At 38.7% G+C, this 19,780-nt stretch overlaps 1 protein-coding gene across 1 annotated transcript; it reads right to left on the bottom strand.

Moving 5' to 3' along the window:
• Positions 1–778: 778 nt before the first annotated feature.
• Positions 779–18,014, bottom strand: TPH1 (tryptophan hydroxylase 1). Its single transcript, XM_059391684.1, has 10 exons — positions 17,898–18,014; positions 15,668–15,851; positions 13,535–13,635; positions 9,994–10,061; positions 9,631–9,827; positions 7,268–7,403; positions 5,974–6,100; positions 4,331–4,426; positions 2,970–3,103; positions 779–953 (listed from the first exon to the last, which is right to left on the bottom strand). The coding sequence occupies exons 1-10, from the start codon at positions 18,012–18,014 to the stop codon at positions 779–781; spliced, it is 1,335 nt and encodes a 444-aa protein (XP_059247667.1).
• Positions 18,015–19,780: the final 1,766 nt, after the last annotated feature.

Below are 19,780 nucleotides of genomic sequence, written 5' to 3'. Positions count from 1 at the left end.
AAGTTCCCCTTGGCCCCATGAGTATAAGAGATCATCTAAAACAAAACCAGCATCATGCAGTGCCTTAGAAAGCAAAGGGTCTCACTCAAGGAGGATGGTCACTTGGAAAGGGACTCCCTAGTTCCCTACCAAATAAAGTCCCAAATTATTAGCCTGGGCTTGATGATTATACCCCAACCAACCTTTCCAGATTTAGCTACTCACACTTCCCTACAAGATACCACACTTGGAAACTAGACTACTTCCTCTTTACAAGGTAGGCTTCACATACAAAGACCTCTATACTCCTGCCCACGCTAGAAGTGGAAAAAGCTGGTCTCCTATTAAATTTAGGGCTGTGAATGTGATCAAGGTTGGCACAAAGCCAAAGATAAGTAAGATACTTTGGAAGTAAGAGGATCTTAGGTAGCAGTATGGGTCAGGTCCATAATACCCTTCCAGGTATTTTAAGTGATCGTAAAGGTCATTTTATTCAAGAAGGATTAGGGAAAAGAGAATCAAGCTGGTATGAGATCTATCTCTGGGGTGAAAAAAATTCTCTATAAAAAAACAAGGGGTCAGTGAATTATAACGTATATGAATCATATTTCACTAAAGCTGTTACCCTCCAAACATAATAGGTAGTGGAATAGAGTATTCAGGGGCGAATTTTCAAAGAACTGATTAAGGAATAGGAGTGGAGAATATCGTTTGGCTGCTGTCCCTCCACAAGCAGGTCTTCAAGAAAAGCAGGAGCTGGCCCACAGGCCTCGGAATTGGTGCTCAGACCTTCTCAGGATCAGCTGATCGGCTGTCTGCTGACCTTCGCAAGGGCATCACTGACGACATCCAGATCATGCTGCAGCTCGTTCATGGCGCTGGTTATGCTCTTGGTGTCTTTCAATATCTGAACACTCCGTGTGTATGGATTATACTTCACTCCAAATGGACGCTTAATTGTTTTGGTAAATTCTCTATTTAAGAAATCAAATAAGAGGCAATCAATTCCAGGAAGCAGAGGATGAAAACTGAATGAGCAACAGCAAACCTACTGCACACCCTAGGTGACAGATGAATCTTCATCAGTTGTTCACACAACCCATCTGACCTGTTTCCCTACACAGCACATGCAGAGATGCCCTGGAATCCTACACATATAGGAAACCTAAAGTTGTCATAGACACATCCACACCTGCATTGGTAGGGAAAGATCCTGTAGGTGACTTTATTAATGATTTATTACTTTACACATTTCTTGGCTACAGTAAGGAGACCAACTATAGTTGCTTGATCAGGAGACAATGGCACACTTGACCACCTAGTAACACCCCTCAGCTGTGATTTACCTAACTACACCCACACACCAGCATACCCGCACACACAAGCGCACGTGCACACACACACACACACACACACACACACACAGGCCAAGAGCAGTCCTGCCTCCTGCACATGGACATTCTTTCTGTTCAGAATGTTTTCCTCTAGCTTTCTCTCAAATGACCTAACTTCTACCCTTTCTTCATGGATTCAAGTCCTGCCCTCTTCATCAAGTCAACATTTGAAACTCTCATTTGGCACCCCCAAGAATAATTGTGTTCAGGACCCCTAGGAACACAGCTGAGGACAACTGTACATGAGTAAGTGCTGAAAAGCAGTTTGCAATCTACCTGGTCTACCCAGGAGGGACCGCTTCTTCGAGTCTGTGCAAAGGGACCATATGAGCTAGAGGAAGCCCTCCTGGTATTGTTATTTGGTTCTGGGCCTGGCCCAACTCCCCAAGTATCAGAAAATGTCTGGAAGACAAGGACCATGTCTTCAACCCCCATCTGTCCCACAATGATCTCACAATATGACCTGAGACCCCTTCCACCAAATCTTTTGTTGATTCTGCTTCTCTGGTCCTTCCTTTCTTACTACGTCTTTCAGGGCCCAGGATCTTATTTTCACCTGAAGTATTACAAAAATCTCCTGAGTAGTTTCTCTGTCTCCAGTGTCTTTCTTTCTTAACAACAGACGTAGCTGATTAATAGTTAAAGCATAGTGGGGCGCCTGGGTGGCTCAGTTGTTTGAGCATCTGAGTCTTCATTTCGGCTCAGGTCATGATCTCAGGGTAGTGAGATCAAGCCCCATGTCTGTCTCCATGCTCACTGCAGAGTTTGCTTGAGATTCTCTCTCTCCCTCTCCCTTCCTCCTCCTCTGACTTGTACTCTATAAATAGATAGATAGATGATTGATAGATAGATAGATAGATAGATAGATAAAATCATTTTTTTTTAAGTGGTTAAAGCATGGGACGCCTGGGTAGCTCAGTCCTTTAGTGTCTGTTTTCAGCTCAGGTCATGATCCCAGGGTCCTGAGATCGAGTCCCACATCAGACTCCCTGCTCAGCGGAAGCTTGTTTCTCCCTCTCCCACTCCCCCTGCTTGTGTTCCCTCTCTCGCTGTCTCTCTGTCAAATAAATAAATAAAATCTTTTTTAAAAAAGAGTTAAAGCATAGCTTCATTGCACCACACTCTTATTTTTCCACCTCCCTTACTTGTTTCACACTCTCCCTTAGCCTAAAACTTAGCATATCTAAATCCTATTTATCCTTCAAGTGCTTTCTCAGATGCCATTAAGCCTTCCCTGTTCCCCCATCTAGAATAAATTGCTCCTGAATAAAATGGAAAACAAAGTTTCTTCTGTATCTCTCTAAGGCTTTCTATGCTGTGACATAGTAATTTGCATATAGTTTATTTTTCCTAATAGATTATGAACTCTGATGGGAAGAAACCAGTTTCTCAATGTATCCGATTCATATATTTAATCACCATACATCACCATAAACAACATACTCTAAATATTTGTTTGTGAAAGGGAGCTATGTCAGGGGCAGACGTTACCTCATAGGCTTCTAACTATCCAGCTGCTTACTTCTGTGATTTGTTACCATCACTGGACCTATCTTTTGCAGAGGAGAGTGAAGCCATGGGGAAGATATACCTTACCTCATCTTCTCCTTTGCATCTTCAAAGCTTTCAGATACAAAGTAGACATCCTGAAAAGTTGTGATGAGACACTCCTGTTTGCAGGTAATCTTGGGATCAAAGGGCTTTACTTTAGCATGTCCAGAAAGTGAATGCTAGGAGACAGAGAGTCAGCGAATAAAAGAATACTGTCTTACTTCATGGATGACATCCCAGACATAACCACTAGAATCAGCACACCGCTGAGGGCACTGATGTAAGGGCCCAACCTACAATTCCAAACTTATTTCCTAAGTCATTATTTGACCCACAATATACTCCAACAAAACAAATGGCTTGCTATTCCCCATAAACACCCCAAGATCATCTCCATGACTTTGTTCTAACACTTTTTCCAGGTAAGAGGCACCCGACGATCTTCATGTATATTCCTGCATTATGACGCCAACTTCCTAGCCTGCGCTAGTTATTTCTGTACGTGACTTGCACCCGCCATCAGGTGGTAGACTCCTGAGAGCAAGAAGTACCACGGATGGTATTTCACACACAACCCATCACTCAGCAAACATAAGATCATTCCTTTATTGGGTAAATAATAATTCTCAAAGAATTCCATAGAATTTAAGAGAAGTTACAGCTAGCACACTAAAAATGGTGAGGGAATAGCAAAATTTTGTAAGCAAAAGCTTTAAAATATTAAAAAAAAAAAAAAAAGATATGTCGTTGGGACACCTGGGTGGCTCAGTGGGTTAAGTGGCCGGCTCTTGGCTTTGGCTCAGGTCATGATCTCAGGGTCCTGGGATCAAGTCCTGCATGAGGTTCTGCACTCAGCAGGGAGTCTGCATTGGGAATTCTCTCTCTCCCTCTGCCCTTCCCCCAGCTTATGTACTTTCTTTCTCCAAAATAAATAAATAAACCTTCAAATAAAATAACATGTCTATAATGTCAACTATCCTCAAAAAAGAGAGAAAGAAATTAAGTAATTAAATTCCACATATAAGGGGGTGCCTGGGTGCCTCAGTCATTAAGCATCTGCCTTCAGCTCAGGTCATGATCCTGGGGTCCTGGGATCAAGTTCTGTGTCGGCCTCCCTGCTTGGCAGGAGGCTGGCTTCTCCCTCTCCTACTACCCCTCCTTGTGTTCCTGCTCTCACTTTCTCTCTGTCAAATAAATAAATAAGGTCTTTTTAAAAAAAAATTCCACATACAAGTGAAAAAAGAAAAATAGGGTATCTGTATAAACCTCGAAAATAGAGAAAATTGTCTTTACTGCCACCCCAAGTATTTTCCATAGTATGCACTTGTTCAAGTCCAAAAACTCTTTCCGGTCATATCAATTATAGTACGTGAACATGGCTATGTGGAAAGATTTATGGCTTTTACCTTAAGTTCACTGATAGAAGAAAGTAACCCCGCACCAAAGACTCGCAGCTGCCCGTCTTGCTTACAGAGACCAAACTCCACAGTGAAAAAGTAGCACTGCAAAAGGACATTGATATTACTTTCACAGCCTGAATAACTCAATTTAAAACAAACAGCAACTATTAGTCACTGACCCACAGTGCCCTGGAAAGAAGTTCAAGATCCCCAGACTGGTTCCCAAGTATTCCTACAACCTGGCCTCATTCTAAACCAGCACTTCTCAAACTGCTGCTCCCAGGACTCTTGCATATTCTTAAAAATTACTCAGGACCCAAAGGACCTTTTGTTTATGTGGATTACAGCTCACTAAATTTATTAGAGTAAAAGTTAAAACTGAAAACATTTACATGTCTACTAATTAATTTTAAAATGTAATAAACCATTTTATGATGACATACCAATCTAACACAAAGTAACTCTATTGCACAACATTTTTTTTATTTAAATTTTTTATTTTTTATAAACATATATTTTTATCCCCAGGGGTTTTGCACAACATTTTAAAAAGGGTCAGGAAAGAAGCATTGTTTTACATTGTTCCCTATCTTTTTAAATGTCTGTCTAGATGTTATTTAATGTCTGGCTAGAAAAACAAGATGGATTCTCATATCTGCTTCTATATTTAACCTGTTGCCCTATGTTGTTTTAGTTAAAGGCTATGAAGAAAACTCAGCCTCACACAGGTAAGCAGTTGGAAGAAGGTTATGGATTCTAATAGTCTTCTCAGATAACTGTGGATATTCTTTGACACTACATCAAAACTCAACAAGTGCTAATTTCTTAGAGTTCAGCTGCAGTGTGGAATCTGAAACCATATCAATGAACTCTAGCTCTTATATTGAAATCCACTTTGCACCCTGAATGTATATTTCACTCAAGGACCCTGTGTAAGGGTTTCAGGAACACCAGGGGGTCCCCAAACCACAATTTGAGAAGCACTGTTCTAATCATCCAGCCTTTTTCATACTACATCCCCCACCCTATCACACTCTGTTCCAGCTTCTTGTCATTTCCCCAGATACACCCTGCACCTCCTTGTCTTTCCTTGGGTGCCGTTATCCTAAGATCCTCTTCCTTCCTTTCTTGGCAGGTGAAAACATGACCCACCTTCCCTAGGCTAGTCCTGACATTCCTCTTCCATGAAACCTTCCCCAAGCCATTCTTTGCCCTCCCAGAACACTCTTCCTGAATTTCTCTGTAGAGTTTATCCCATTCCAAAATGACTGTCTCCTTAAGTTGTACATAAATTCCTTGAAGGCAGGAACCAGATCTTACTCATCTTTGTATTTCCAGGACAGAGGCTCAAAAGCATCTTAAGCTTCATTTTCAGAGGACTCATCATTTTTACTAAAAAAAGATCTACAAACAATAAACATGATTGAATTCCAGTGTTTCTCTGCCTTTTTTTAAAGCCCATGTCTCCTTTCGATGAATCTTAAAATTTCACATCCTCCTTTACTGCTATTGAAATTATTTAAATTAAATTAAATATGAGCAAAGACAAACTGTCTAACAGTCACCTTAAATATGTCCGTTTAAATTGACACTCCCATCCCAAACCTGATAAGGATTACTAATCTCTACAGCTATGTTCCAATTTATACCGTTGCGAGTTTTTGAACAGACTCCTCTGAAGCTCCAAGGGAAGCCAGGCCAATTTCTTGGGAGAACTGAGCAAAACTAGGTTCAGCCAAAAGGGGGACATGACCTAAGAGCTCATGGCAAGTATCTCTGAAAAAGAGGTAAAAGTTCGTCACTCTGTGATGCTCATGTCACATATAAACCACGGTCAACAATTCAATCAAACCAAAATCTGATCTTACTTTGATTCAAGTGGTATTACTCTACAAATGGACCACGAAAGACACTAGTAATTTACTGAAGAAACTATTTCGGTTCAAAACTTAGACCACTTACAAACAAGATACCCATAGATATGTCTGTCCCACACCCCAACCAAATCAGGTCTCTGCTCAAATGTCACCTTCTTAGTGAGTCCTTGTCTGATCACACTTTTCAAAATTGAAACCCTCCACACATCCACCACATTCCCCTTTCTCTGCTTTACTTTTCTCAGTGGCACTTATTACCATAGATTGGTGATATTAAATATATATATTTACAGGGGCTCCTGGGTGGCTCAGTGGGTTAAAGCCTCTGCTTTCGGCTCAGGTCAGGAACTCAGGGATCTGGGATTGAGCCCCGCATCCAGCTCTCTGATCAGCAAGGAGCCTGCTCCCCCCGCCACTTCACCCCCCCGCCGCCTGCCTCTCTGCCTACTTGTGCTCTCTGTCAAATAAATAAATAAAATCTTTTTTTTTTAATAAAGATTTTTATTTATTTATTTGACAGAGAGCACAAGTAGGCAGAGAGGCAGGCAGAGAGAGGGGGAAGCAGACTCCCTGCTGAGCAGAGAGCCCGATGCAGGGCTCGATCCCAGTACCCTGGGATCATGAACTGAGCCGAAAGCAGAGGCTTTAACCCACTGAACCACCCAGGCGCCCCAATAAATAAAATCTTTAAATATATATATATATATTTATACAGATATAAATTTACATATATTATATATTTATTATATTTATATATATTTACTTGTTTATTATCTCTATTCCCACTGGAATATAAATTCTATGAAGGCAGAAACTTTTGTCTGATTTTTTTATACTCCCTATGCTTACGCTAGCATTGGACACCTAACAGGTAACAGGCTGTCAATTAAAAATAGTAATGATAACGGCTAACATACATAGACCATGGAGCGTGTATTATATGCCAGGCACTGTTCCAAATTTTTTGCACGTGTTCATTCATTTAATTGTCACACCAGACTCCTGAAGGAGGTACCATCACAACAAATAACTATTTGATGAATGAATACTAAACAGAAGTACTCACGGCTCTGGGGTATAGAGAGGGTCAGAACTGTGTCTCACGTACTGTGTGCAGTGGAAAACCCGGAAGGCTAAACCTGATAAGAAATCTCTTGGTGACAGGTAACCAGCCACGGGACGGATGGAAAAACCAGTGCGCTCTGCAAAGTAAAAGAGAAAATGAAGAAAATCTTCACCTCAACAGACCATTTTCTGCAACATTTTAATTCTGCCAGTGGTACCCGGTAGCATTTTATGGGAAAAGATGGAAACTAAACGTACCTGTGTGTACTATGCAGAAGTAATAATTTTCAAGTGCTTACGGTGGGTTAGGCAATGCATTAGACCTTACATATTATATCTACTTTCATGTTTACAATTTGAGATGAAGTTTACTCTCCTCATTGTGACAACTATTAAACTGAGGCTCAGAGAGTCGATAATGTGCCCAAAGTCACACCGTAAATGATAAGGGTAGAATGAGAGCCCAGGTCTCCTTATATTATACCTCACTCTCTCCCTAAAGGATTTAGGATATCTCCTAGACAATCTTACTTCCTTCAAAAAAAAAAAAATTTAAAAACCAAAAAAATAAAAAAAACAAAAACATCAACAACAACAAGATCTATTAATTTAGATCAGAACCACTTTTTAAGCTATACCACTTTTAGCCAGTACTTTCTCTTGCAAAGTATATTTTATCTAAATTGGATGTTGCACTTCGATTCCCAACAGCTATGGCTGCTTGCCCTCCATAGAAGGGGCCAGCCAATAGGGCAGCAGTGACTCAGGGGATAAGTTCAACGCCTGTCATTCATTTCAAACCCTGGCCCTCTGCTCTTCCACTTCCACCCAGTTCCTTTTGTACTTGGATTTCCCCACTCTGATGGGTGGATTTCATAGTCCAACAGAACTCTCCACAATAATGGAAATGCTCTACAGCTAGGCTACTCAGTAAGGTAGCCACTAACCACACGGGGTTATTAAGCACTTGAAATGTGGCTACTGGGGCTAGGAAACTAACATTTTGATTTACCCTAACGTGAATTATTTAAACAACCACATGCATCTAGGGGCCACCAAATTTGATAGTGTGAAGAGCGCTTTCTAACCAATGTTTTGTTTGAACAATCATTTAGGTTTGGGTTTCCCTCTTTGACAATTTCCCCTGAAACACCTTTAGCAACCTGTTCAGCAGCCAGCTCACGCTCCAGACCCCAAGTGAACAGCTTTCCATTTTCTATCCCTAGCAAAATACTTCCTCCAAATCTCAAGCAAATTTAACGTGATAACTTCTACAGCATATGCTTGCCCATCTTTGTCAGACCCATATGTGAGGTCATGTGTGTTGGTTCTCTGTCATCCTAATCACTTTTTTAAAAAATCTACTCTTTATAGGAACCATTTATAGGAGTTCTTCTCTTATAAAACAATAGTGCATTTTTCCTGCTGTTTTTCTTAGTTTTGTGCATAGTGGTTGACTAACAAGAATAATGGAGTCAAACAGATATGTAGGTATTTATGATGGTCTATGTAAGAAATTCAAAGATAGAAATTTCAGACCATGATGGAAATAAACATGAAAAACATAACTTCTATTTGTTCCCTAAGGTTCTAGTCTGCTGAGATCAAGGGGGATATTTATTTTTCTTATATATTGTAAACCCTGGAGATCACTGATCATTTTACTTCCTGTACTAGCTAGAAAAAATAAGGAAGCCTGAACCAAATAAGCAGGAAGAACTAAAAGGAAAAAAACTGTTGATGCTTCTTTGTTGATGCTTCTATTAGCACATCTTCTTCCTTGGGAGAAAGATGGGGTCTTAGGGTGGAAAGGAGCTTTGGAGACCATTTACTCCAGTCTTCTCCAAGGAGCCTGAGTGTTCTCTACCACATCCCTGACAAGTGGGTGTAGAACTTTTGCATGAAAACCTCCAGGGGTGCAGAAATCTCATGAGCCTGTTCCATTTTCAAATGGCTCATTTAACAAGGTCCTCTCCATTTTGAGTTAAAAGCTTGTAGTTTCTATCCAACTGTCATTTACTTTAGGGTCACATAGTATTCCCTCTATTACATAAGATGATCAGCTAGTATTTAAATAAAGCTATCATGTCCCCTATATCTCCAGGTGAAGCATCCTAAGAGTCCTTCAAACTTTACTTATATATTTTCCAAGCCCCTTATAATTCTGCTCACTTCTCCACATTCACTCTAGATTATAATTGTCCCTCTTCAAATGAGATGCCCAATACTGGGTCCAATACTCCAGGACACAGTAAGGAAAATTCTGACCTCCCATACACTTGAACTTTTTATTCCTCTATTAAAAATTCTGTCATGATCACAACAGAGCTCAACATACCTCTTATAAAAAATTAAGCATATTACCTTTTAAAAAGTTTGAGACATCTTCCAATTGGGGGATATTATCTTCCCGGTATCCACAATATTTAGAAAGCAAAGGTAAGTTTTTGAGATACTCTCTGCAGGCATGGGTTGGGTAAAGTTTGTTGAGCTCTCGGAACACAGTTCCCCAGGTCTTAATCTCCTCTTCAGTGAATTCAACTTTGGGAATGGGGTCTCCACTAGTGAGACATACAGAGTTATTTTGAATTAGCATTTAGTAAAAAATAGTATTTATCTTTTATTTGTTAAATGAGCATAGTCTACTCTGTTCATTTTCAAAATGAATAGCATAGTCTACTCTATTCATTTTCAAAATTGAGTAAGTTATTTTTATAATATACTTACTGTTTATAGTTCATAGCCAAGTCTGCAAAATATTTCCGTCTTTTACGGTAAACATTGTCTTTGAAGCCCTGATAATTAAAGAAAAGTTTAAAAATATCCATATTTTAAAATGTTGACAAATGATATTTAGGGAACTTTTCATTATTACTCAAGTTACGATATTAAAGGACTACATAATTGTAATTTTGAGCAAGCACTGTTTAGAAATGTATGATTATTTTTATTTTAAAGGCAATCTTATGGGTGAGGGGGATGGGATAAGTGGGTGATAAGCATTAAGGAGGGCATGTGATGTAATGATCACTGGGTGTTATATGCAACCGATGAATTACTGAACTCTGAACATCTGAAACTAATGATACACTAAATGTTAACTAATCAAATTTCAATAAAATAAGTTAATAAAAAAGGCAATGTTATATGAAAGCTTAATACTATAATGGCTACTAAATAAAAGATACTATAGATACAAAGATACAAAAATCTTATAGTGGCTACAAAAATAAAATGGTTTGAGGAATAAGAAAAGCATCATCCTAGTTAAACACACAACTCTTTTCCAAATATGAGATTTTTTTTCTTAATCATTTGACATCTTCAGCTATATTTTCCTGTAATCATAATTCATAATAAAATGGTAACTAATAATACATGGAGTCATGACAACTAAATCTAGCCTTAGATTTCATCACAAAATGCAAACGTATTCATATTTGCTAAAGCAAACAATAATAATAAAAAGATAAAATAGTAACATTAGAATTTATACCTAGAAAATATTTTTTTAAAAACCACACAGAAAAAATAAGACTTCAAAAAGCAAAGCCCAGGGAGTGCCTGGGTGGCTCAGTGGGTTAAAGCCTCTGCCTTAGGCTCAGGTCATGATCCCGGGGTCCTGGGATTGGAGCTCTGCATTGGGCTCTCTGCTCAGCAGGGAGCCTGCTTCCTCCTCTCTCTCTCTGCCTGCCTCTCTGACTACTTGTAATCTCTGTCTGTCAAATAAATAAGTAAAATCTTAAAAAAAAAAAAAAAAAGCAAAGCCCAGGAGAAAACAGCCAATAATGCAAAACAGGAAAAAAGGGGAAGACCCCTGAATTATCTCTCTCTAAAGAGAGAATTATTTTTCTTTAACACAGATTTACAAGCCCCTCCTATGCACCTGGCCTTGTGCTAAAATCCAGAGAAACAAACAGGAACAAAGCACAACCTGGGTCTTCAGGGAGTTTACATCAACCAATTATTATGAAACAATATGCTAACTGCCTTAATAGAGATATGCCCAAAATGCCACTGAACTCAAAAGAGAAACTCCTAATCCAGAAAAGTAAGTAGGGGGTGGTCAGGAAGGGTTTCCCAACAGTGACTCCCAACCTAAGTCTCAGAAAAGGAGCGGGGACAGCTAGGTGGGAAAGGACAGAAAGGATAGCATCCGTGTCAGTGCAGCAGTGACAACCAGGACACTGGGACTGAGGAAATGGGAGCTGGAGCTTGGAGAAGGAGGTGGAGCCTGGCGTAGACTAGTTTGAGGTCTGCTAGTCAGGGTCTGAAACAGCTTGGATTTCAGTCTTTGGGTGATGGGAAGCCATTGGTGATTTTTCAAAAAAAACACAGCTTTATTGATATATAATTCACACACCATAAAATTTTAAAGTGTACAGTGTCATGATTTTAGTACAGTCACAGTGTTGAGCAACCACTTCCACTATAATTTCAGTTTATCCGCAGAAGAAACATCACACTCATGCACAGACTCCCCACTACTTCCCTTCATCTCCAGCCCCTGGCAACCATTAATCGACTTTTTGTTCCTATGAATTTGGGTATTCTGGATATTTCATATAAAAGGAATCATAAACACATGGTCTTTTGTGACCAGCTTCTTCTATTATCACAGTTTTCAAGGTTCCTCCCTGTTGTAGCATGCATGTATCCGTATTTTGTGTTAATTTATGATCACTAATATTCCATTTTATGGACTTACCACAATTTACTGATCTGCTTATCAGTGGATGGACATTTGGGTTGTTACTACTTTTTTGTTACTATGAATTAAGCTGCTATGAAAATTTGTGTACATGTTTTTGTAAGAACATATGCTTTCAATTTTCTTAGGTGGGTACCTAGGTATGGTTGGTGAGTTTTAGGCAGAAAAGGGATAATGCTCATACTGAAGTTTTAGATCATTCTAGTGACTATGAGGAGGATGGGTTTGAGGTGGTGAGTTGGAGGGCAAGGGATCAGTTAAATGTATGATAGTAGGGATAAATAAGGAACAAATTTAAGCAATATTTAGGAGGTAAAAATCAGTAGCACTTGGTAGTAGATCAGAAAAAATTATTTAGCCACCTCTCCATAAACATGCTCTGGATTTTCTTACCTCTGAACCTTTGCTCATGTTACAATGAACTGTCCTTTCTCCCCATCTCTTTCCTGCCAAACTCTTTTAAGACTGTGTTAAAATGTTGCCTTTCTCTGAACTCTTCAACTAGAAGTGTTTGCCTTCTTATATACACCTCAAAGCAATCTGTTCATTCCACTTAGGACTTTTCACAATTTAATCACATGCTTATTTATAGATGTGTGCTTTATTTTCCAACTAGACTGCAAATGCTTTGAGGGCAAATACAATTACAATTAATAAATTGCTTAACGCGATATTATAGAAAAAAGGGTAGATCAGCTGAGGGCTCTCTAAGGCAATATGCAGCCAATGAACAGATCTACTAAGTGGCAGATCAAAGACCCGCTGCATACAACTCCAAAATGGCACTCTTTTTTTTCTCGACCTTCCCAGAACCCTACGACTCCATAGGCAACCCTAATGCTCTGGGCTTGCTAATTCTCCAACTCATGCCGGTACTATGTCTCGTATAATTTTCCAAAGAAACAACTTCCCAGTTCATCAACTGCCTAATAAATCAGTCCTGCTGGACACCTAGTAGTAAGTATTTCTCTCTTATCCTTACCTGTCCCCCCCCCCCAATTTCCAATAATCCATACCCACTTAAACAAAAACTGCTGCAGATACTGTCTTCATTTTAGCAGAATTCTTGAGAATTCTATTACAGAGAAGCTCTTATTAATAGGAATGCCATACATGGGACAGGTGTTTCAGAGCTAATGAATTTAGATGCTCTTCAGACATTAGTTGGGATTCCACCAATGTGGAAAACTACGGGCACTTCCCAAAATCCAGATTAAAACCAGATCCCATTTGGGGCGCCTGGGTGACTCAGTGGGATAAGCCTCTGCCTTCAGCTCAGGTCATGATCCCAGGGTCCTGGGACTGAGCCCCACATCAGGCTCTCTGCTCAACGGGGGGCCTGCTCCCCTTCCCTCTCTCTGCCTGCCTCTCTGCCTACTTGTGATCTCTGTCTGTCAAATGGATGAATGGGATCTTTAAAAAAAACAAAACAAAACAAAACCCAGATCCCATTTATTCTGGAATAAGCATGTTCTCCCAAAAAAAAGAAAAGAATTTCCCCTAATTTTTAGTTTGCTTTAAATTATTTTCATGGAAATATTTATTAAAAATATTTACAGGATGATCGGCATCCAGTTCAGATCCATACATCAGAACTCTGTTGGCACAATGGTCCAGGTCAGAAACCTTCTTTGGAAACCAAGGAACAGTTTCCATACCTGCAAAATACAAAACCACTAACAGCTGAAGAGATGATCTGAAGGCAATAAGAAAGAAGAAATTAAGAAAGTCATAAGTACATTTGGATGAATTTTTTTTATTGTAGCTTGTACTTTGAGGTAAAATTTATATAAGTAAATTGCCCTTTTTCTAATAAGTAAAATTCATTCAAAACTTTTAGTTCAAAGAAATTTTTGAGCCTCGATTTCCTAAGCATTGGAGAAATGCTATACTTTAATAATAGAACTAAAGTATCAAAAAAAATGTATAAGCTACATATTAACTATCCTTTTCAAAAAAGCAGAATGAAGTGCTAATTTAATGAGAATTTTGAATGTTTCTTTTCATTGATGCAAAGGCTTTTAGAGATCTCTGATGCCTTTGTCACTTTGATCCCTCACCCCCTCACCTTCCCTCGAGATACAAGCCCTCCTGTAACTCTGGGCATTTGCACCTGCTGTTCTCCTTCTCTCCCCCCCCCCGCCCCCACCCCCCGCCCCCACCCTTCTATTTTCCTAAGAATATCCTTTTCCTCCTTCAAGACCCAAATCAAATGAACCTTCCCCAACCCTGTAGGTGGAGCTAATTCTCTGTCCCTAGGGCTCTGATTCTCTGACACTGATCTGCTTATATCTGTCTTATAGGAAAGATCGGGAAGGACTCTAGGGGAAGGGCTATATGTTTGTATCCCTGTTTCTTCTGTAGAAATAACTGACATAAATCAGTATTCCCTAAATATCAACTGAACCATTTAGCCCCTAGAAAACTCCTCATTTTACAGATGGGATAATTAAAGCTCAGAGAGGTAGTTTATCCAAGGTAACTTATCTCTGTTGGAAGAGAGAGGACTAGAATTCAATCCACCTTGTTCCAGCCTAATGCTCTTTTTAACATACGCAAAAGTGATAGTCAAGTAGATTTAACCAGAAATACCACAGGCGCACAAGTCACTCAAAATAGACAGGAGCAGAGTCCTAGGCTCCTGCCCCACCAGCTGTTAACCCTTTGGTTATTTGTAGTGGGCCCGGGACATGGAGGGTAGCATCTGGAGCACACAGCCTTCAGGCATGGCGGGGTGTGCAAGGGACTCGGGGAAACAGCTATCTGGCACTCATGAATAGAAGCATATTATTATTTTAATAACTTACACAGCCATACAAATACATAACAAATGAGTATCAGCCCTGATTACACCCCAGTACTGTGCATGTTCTAAGGGATTATTCTAAATTATATACTATATACAAAACGTGGTTCAATTATCCTTTTATCTTTTGTCCCAAGGATTTTTTCCACAACAGAAGTTCTTAGCCACCTGAAACTTTAGGAGGCTTTGTTGCTTTTCACTTGCTTTTGGTGGGAGTGGGGAAAGGGAGGACTGTCTAAAGAGTGTATTCACGGGGTGCCTGGGTGGCTCAGTGGGTTAAAGCCTCTGCTCAGGTCATGATCCCAGGGTCCTGGGATCGAGCCCCACATCGGGCTCTCTGCTCAGCAGGGAGCCTGCTTCCTCCTCTCTCTCCCTCTCTGCCTGCCTCTCTGCCTACTTGTGATCTCTGTCTGTCAAATAAATAAATAAAATCCTAAAAAAAAAAAAAGAGTGTATTCACATCATAGTTGTGAGCAACTGTCAATATTCTCAACAAATTTGAATATTCACTTCATATCTGCCAGATGCTAAGTAAGCCCTGTGGGAATTTCTAAGTGCTCAGGAATTGTAAATTAAAGGTTTGTGAAATTAAGAAACACTTGATGATTTGGAAACTGAGAAAACTTAATCAATTTCCAACCATTCTGAATTCTTTCTGATACCCAGTGTTTCCCTTTCACTTCTCTCACACTTGATAAAATGTTACTTCATAAGTGTTTTATAGTATCTTGAGCAATTACATTTTGGGCTCCCTTCAGTACCAAACTAAGGAATTTGAAGAGACAGTGTTTTATTTTTATGTTTATGCCTTCAAGATAAATATAAGATTGGACACACTTTATGTACTTAATCTTCTGAGTGGGATTTTCACTTTTCAAACTTACCATCTTCCTTCACAGTAAAATTATCTGGTGGATTCACAGAGAGAACGTTAGTATGGGACTTCAACAAATGAAAAATGTCATTCAACTGTTCTCTGTTGATATCACAGTCCACAAAAATCTCAAATTCTGAGTTTCTTCTCTTTGATTTTCGAGACTCGATATGTAACAGGTTCACATGCTTCTCCTGAGTAAGGCAGAGAGTAAAGACACATATGACAGCCTCAAGTGGTAACAGTCGCTGAGCTCATTACTTTCACTGCCACTAAAAATCAATTCCACACTTGCCATCATAGTCAAAAGAGAAAAATGGTGTTTTTAATCCTGCCAACAGCAAAATAACTCCCCCTAAATATTATTACTGTTCAAAAAAGTTTGAAAAATTTATCACACCCTCCAGAAACTAATAAAATAACACCTACTAGAAGGCCCTCAATTGTCAGAACTGAACAATCTCAAATCAAAATATCAATTCTCTTAGATAAAAAGAAACTTTCAAAAATTGATCACAAATGAAAGTGTTTTCAAAAAATGATATTATTGTTAGTCCTTTAGAAAGGAAAGATTCTTTGTGAATATGCATTTAATAAAATTAGATGAACAGCTTGAACAGTGTCTTTAATACCTCAAATCTCTTAAGCTACAAACTTAGTAACCAGCTGAAGCAGATTACTTCTTCTGCTCTCTTCCCATGCCAGCCCAAACTGGGTGCCATATGTGCAAACCTGTGGGAGGAGGATATCTTCTCTTACCAACTTGGATAGCTGAGGACCAGCACCGGTGGCATAATAATGAAAAATAAGAACCCATTACTCAACATCTAAAAAAATGAGATTAGAATAGCTGATTTCCAACACTAACCAGTTCAATTTGGATTAACTTGGTGAACACCTAAGTAGCCAGGTAAGAACTGTGAAGTATACAAAGAAAAGCACGTCAAACAAGGAGTTTATCATCTAGTTGGCTACCACAGGAAAGGCTAAAAGAGAACACAAGTAGTAAGTATTTAGGTGCAGAAGATGTTCTGGGAAAAAGCATTATGAGCCAGAGAAAGTAGACATTTTCATGAAGCAGACAGGAACTGAGATGAGTCTTAAAGAACAGATAGAGTAGGAAGACAGAAGGGTAGAAGGAGGATTCCAAACAGGAAGAACTGTAGATGCAAAGATGGAGATGAAGTAAGAATTATTAGGAGCATGAACCAACAAGAAAAAAGAGTATCAGGGATGTTGGGAAAACTGTCGGGACAACATTAAAATAAAAAGTTTCTGCACAGCAAAGGAAACAACCAATAAACCTGAAAGGCAACTTACTGAATGGGAGATGATACTTGCAAATACCGGATATATAAAGAGTAGTATCCAGTGTATAGAAAGAACTGATACAACTCAACACCCCAAAGACAATTAATCCAAATTTGAAACCAGTAAGACAATACTTGATAACATTACCCAAGTTCTGGTTTCCTCACTTGTAAACACATGGATTTGTAGATACCCTGTTTTCTTAGGATGGATTTATCGGGGCAGGGGTGCACCTGGGTAGCTCAGTTAGGTAAGCCTCCAGCTCTTGATTTTGTCTCAGGTCATGATCTCGGGGTCATGAGCTCAAGCCCTGCATAAGGCTTCACGTTGAGCACTGAGCGTGGAGCCTGCTTAAGTTTCTCTCCCCTCACTGCACACCTCCCCAGCTCATGCATGCATGTTTCTCTCAAAAAAAAAAATTAAAAGATGGATTTATGGAAGTGGAATAACTGGGTCAAACTACGTGAACATCTTAAGGTTCCTAATACATATTGTTTCCCTACACATTATGCCAATTTACTCTTGCAACAAAGGTGTTTTTAAGTTCCAAGTGCATTGAAGCTTTGACAGTAGGGAACACTATAATTTTGGAATCTTTGTTATTTTGCCCTATTAAAAATACCATGGAATATATTACCAATGTCATTAAATAATATTAAAATTTAATATTCTATTTAATTAAAACAAAATCAAAATCTGCTTCTCTGAAATCTGTGAAGTGAATCCTTCCTCCCATTTGTGTCTTCTTTTCTGTAAATGGTTTGTATCCCTTGCCCATTTGTTAGAATTGAGCAATATTTTATAAACTTAAGTGCTTAAGAAATTTCTTCCATCCATCTCCAAAGAATTTACAGTAATTTATATTTTAAATATAATTTTAGAGACTCATTTGAGAAGATGATTATGCAAAAACCATGGAAAGTGCTTACCTGGAAAATTTTCAGTGCTTTTATGAGTCCACCAACTTCATTCTTCAAGGAAAAAATGAGGGTTGCTCTCCCTCTTTCTAAGGAATGATCTTTATTTTCCTTATTGTCTTCAATCATGGTGAATTTGGTGTAGTTCTTTAAAAATGAAGTATGAAAATAAATAAATAAATAAATAAATAAAAAATAAATAAAAATAAAAATGAAGTATGAAAACAGAAAGAGAGCTCTAAAAAAAGAAGTTGTGCAATATAGACTATATTTGATAATATTTGAAACCAGTAAGACAATACTTGATAATATTACCCAAGTTCTGGTTTCCTCACTTGAGAAACATGGATTTGTAGATACCCTTCATAAGACTATAATGAAACCAATGTAAGATAAAACATGGCCTAACATAGCTTTTAGGATATAATGAGCATACAATGCATGTTGCTAGTTTCCTTTTTTCTTTTTTTTTTTCCTAATCCAATCCCTTCAGGGTGTAATTCATGCCCACTGGCTTCCTGCAGTTCTCCTACTGTGGCCTGAACTGGGCACTCCTCCTCTATGAAGCCAACTTCTCTCCCCGCCCCCCACAATTTCAGCACTTTATTATACTGGGTCTCTAGTGTTTTACTGATGCATGTCTTGTCTTTCAACAAGACAGCAAGCCCTTCAGAACAGGGACAAGTCCTTCTATTTCTTTTGTAAATTCAAGAACCTGGCAGCTCTCGATACATGGGGGACCACAAGGTCCCTTAGCTATTTAAGGCACCAAGAAAAGACTGGGATATATAATTCAATGTTTACTTTTTGACTCATTGATTTTTAAATAAAAGCTGCTTAAATATTTTTAGTTGTGTCAATTTATTCTCTATAACTAAAACAATCTCTATGCCAAATGCTTTAAAACCAAAAATCTGGTTAAACTTAATAATAGTCTGGATTTTTTCTGTGATTCAACTGTTTACTAATGGTAAAATAAATGAAATTTCAACCCAAGCACATTCATGTGTCTAAAATATCATAGTCAGTGCTAAAGCAGTAAGGAATAAAAAGCAAAGAAGACAATTTGCCCACAATGGATTCACAGACTTATGTACAAGGGAGGGGGAAGAGAGACAGATTTCCCAATAAGCACAAATAAGCAGAAGATAATAAGACCCTGAGATCCCAGCTATGATATCTGAGGGGCACACCACCCCCCCAACCTCCACCTTCCCATCCTGTGACAAATATCCTTTTTTTTTTTTTTTCCTGTGACAAATATCCTAAAGATAAACAGAGATGGCTTCTGGCCCATCCATAAGTCTGATCAGAAAGGATTTATCAATGAGAAACAAGAGGTCTTAAAAGAGACTTTCAGCTGCGAAGAAACTGTACCTTTGGTAAACTTAAAGTATATACAGGAAATTCTGAACTGGTAGCTCTGGGGCTAAAAATTCAGGGATGCATTCTCAAAATACATGTAGAAATGTGAAAACCTTTAGAGACATTTCTCATCTAACTATCACTGAAAGGCTGTAGGCTTTTATTTTTTCCACACAGAGTATGGGTAATTTTGTCCTATGGTATATAAATGCAAACAGTAAGAGACATAAAATCATTTGGCAAATTGCTAGTAACAAATTCATCTACAAATTCACCTGGACAAGTTCTAATTTCTATGTGTATAAGTTTCCTTATTTGTAAAATTAGAGGGAAGATAACTGACATCAGTCTCATGGTTATAAGGAGGATTTACTTATATATATATTTAATGTGTATAAAACAATTAGAACAGTTGCTGACCTACACAAAGTACTCAGTTAATACTAGCTCTAATAATGGGAAGTGCATCCCAAGTTTCCTGGTCTTCAATAAAAGTTAAAATATTAAATATAATAAAAATGACATTCTAA

Source organism: Mustela nigripes, chromosome 1 (assembly GCF_022355385.1).
Source record: "Mustela nigripes isolate SB6536 chromosome 1, MUSNIG.SB6536, whole genome shotgun sequence".
Taxonomy (NCBI): Eukaryota; Metazoa; Chordata; class Mammalia; order Carnivora; family Mustelidae; genus Mustela; species Mustela nigripes.
The sequence above is the reverse complement of the archived record's forward strand: the minus strand, read 5'-3'. Positions and strand labels throughout refer to the sequence as shown.

What these genes read in the sequence shown, in the direction of transcription:
- TPH1 (XM_059391684.1), bottom strand. Translation starts at nt 18,014, where the DNA reads ATGATTGAAGACAATAAGGAAAATAAAGATCATTCCTTAGAAAGAGGG. An exon ending in TGTCTCAAACTTTTTAAAAG is followed by an intron (nt 7,404 to 9,630) that starts GTAATATGCTTA and finishes TTTACTTTGCAG; the next exon opens with AGCGCACTGGTTTTTCCATC. An exon ending in CTTCTATCAGTGAACTTAAG is followed by an intron (nt 3,104 to 4,330) that starts GTAAAAGCCATA and finishes TCTGTCTCCTAG; the next exon opens with CATTCACTTTCTGGACATGC.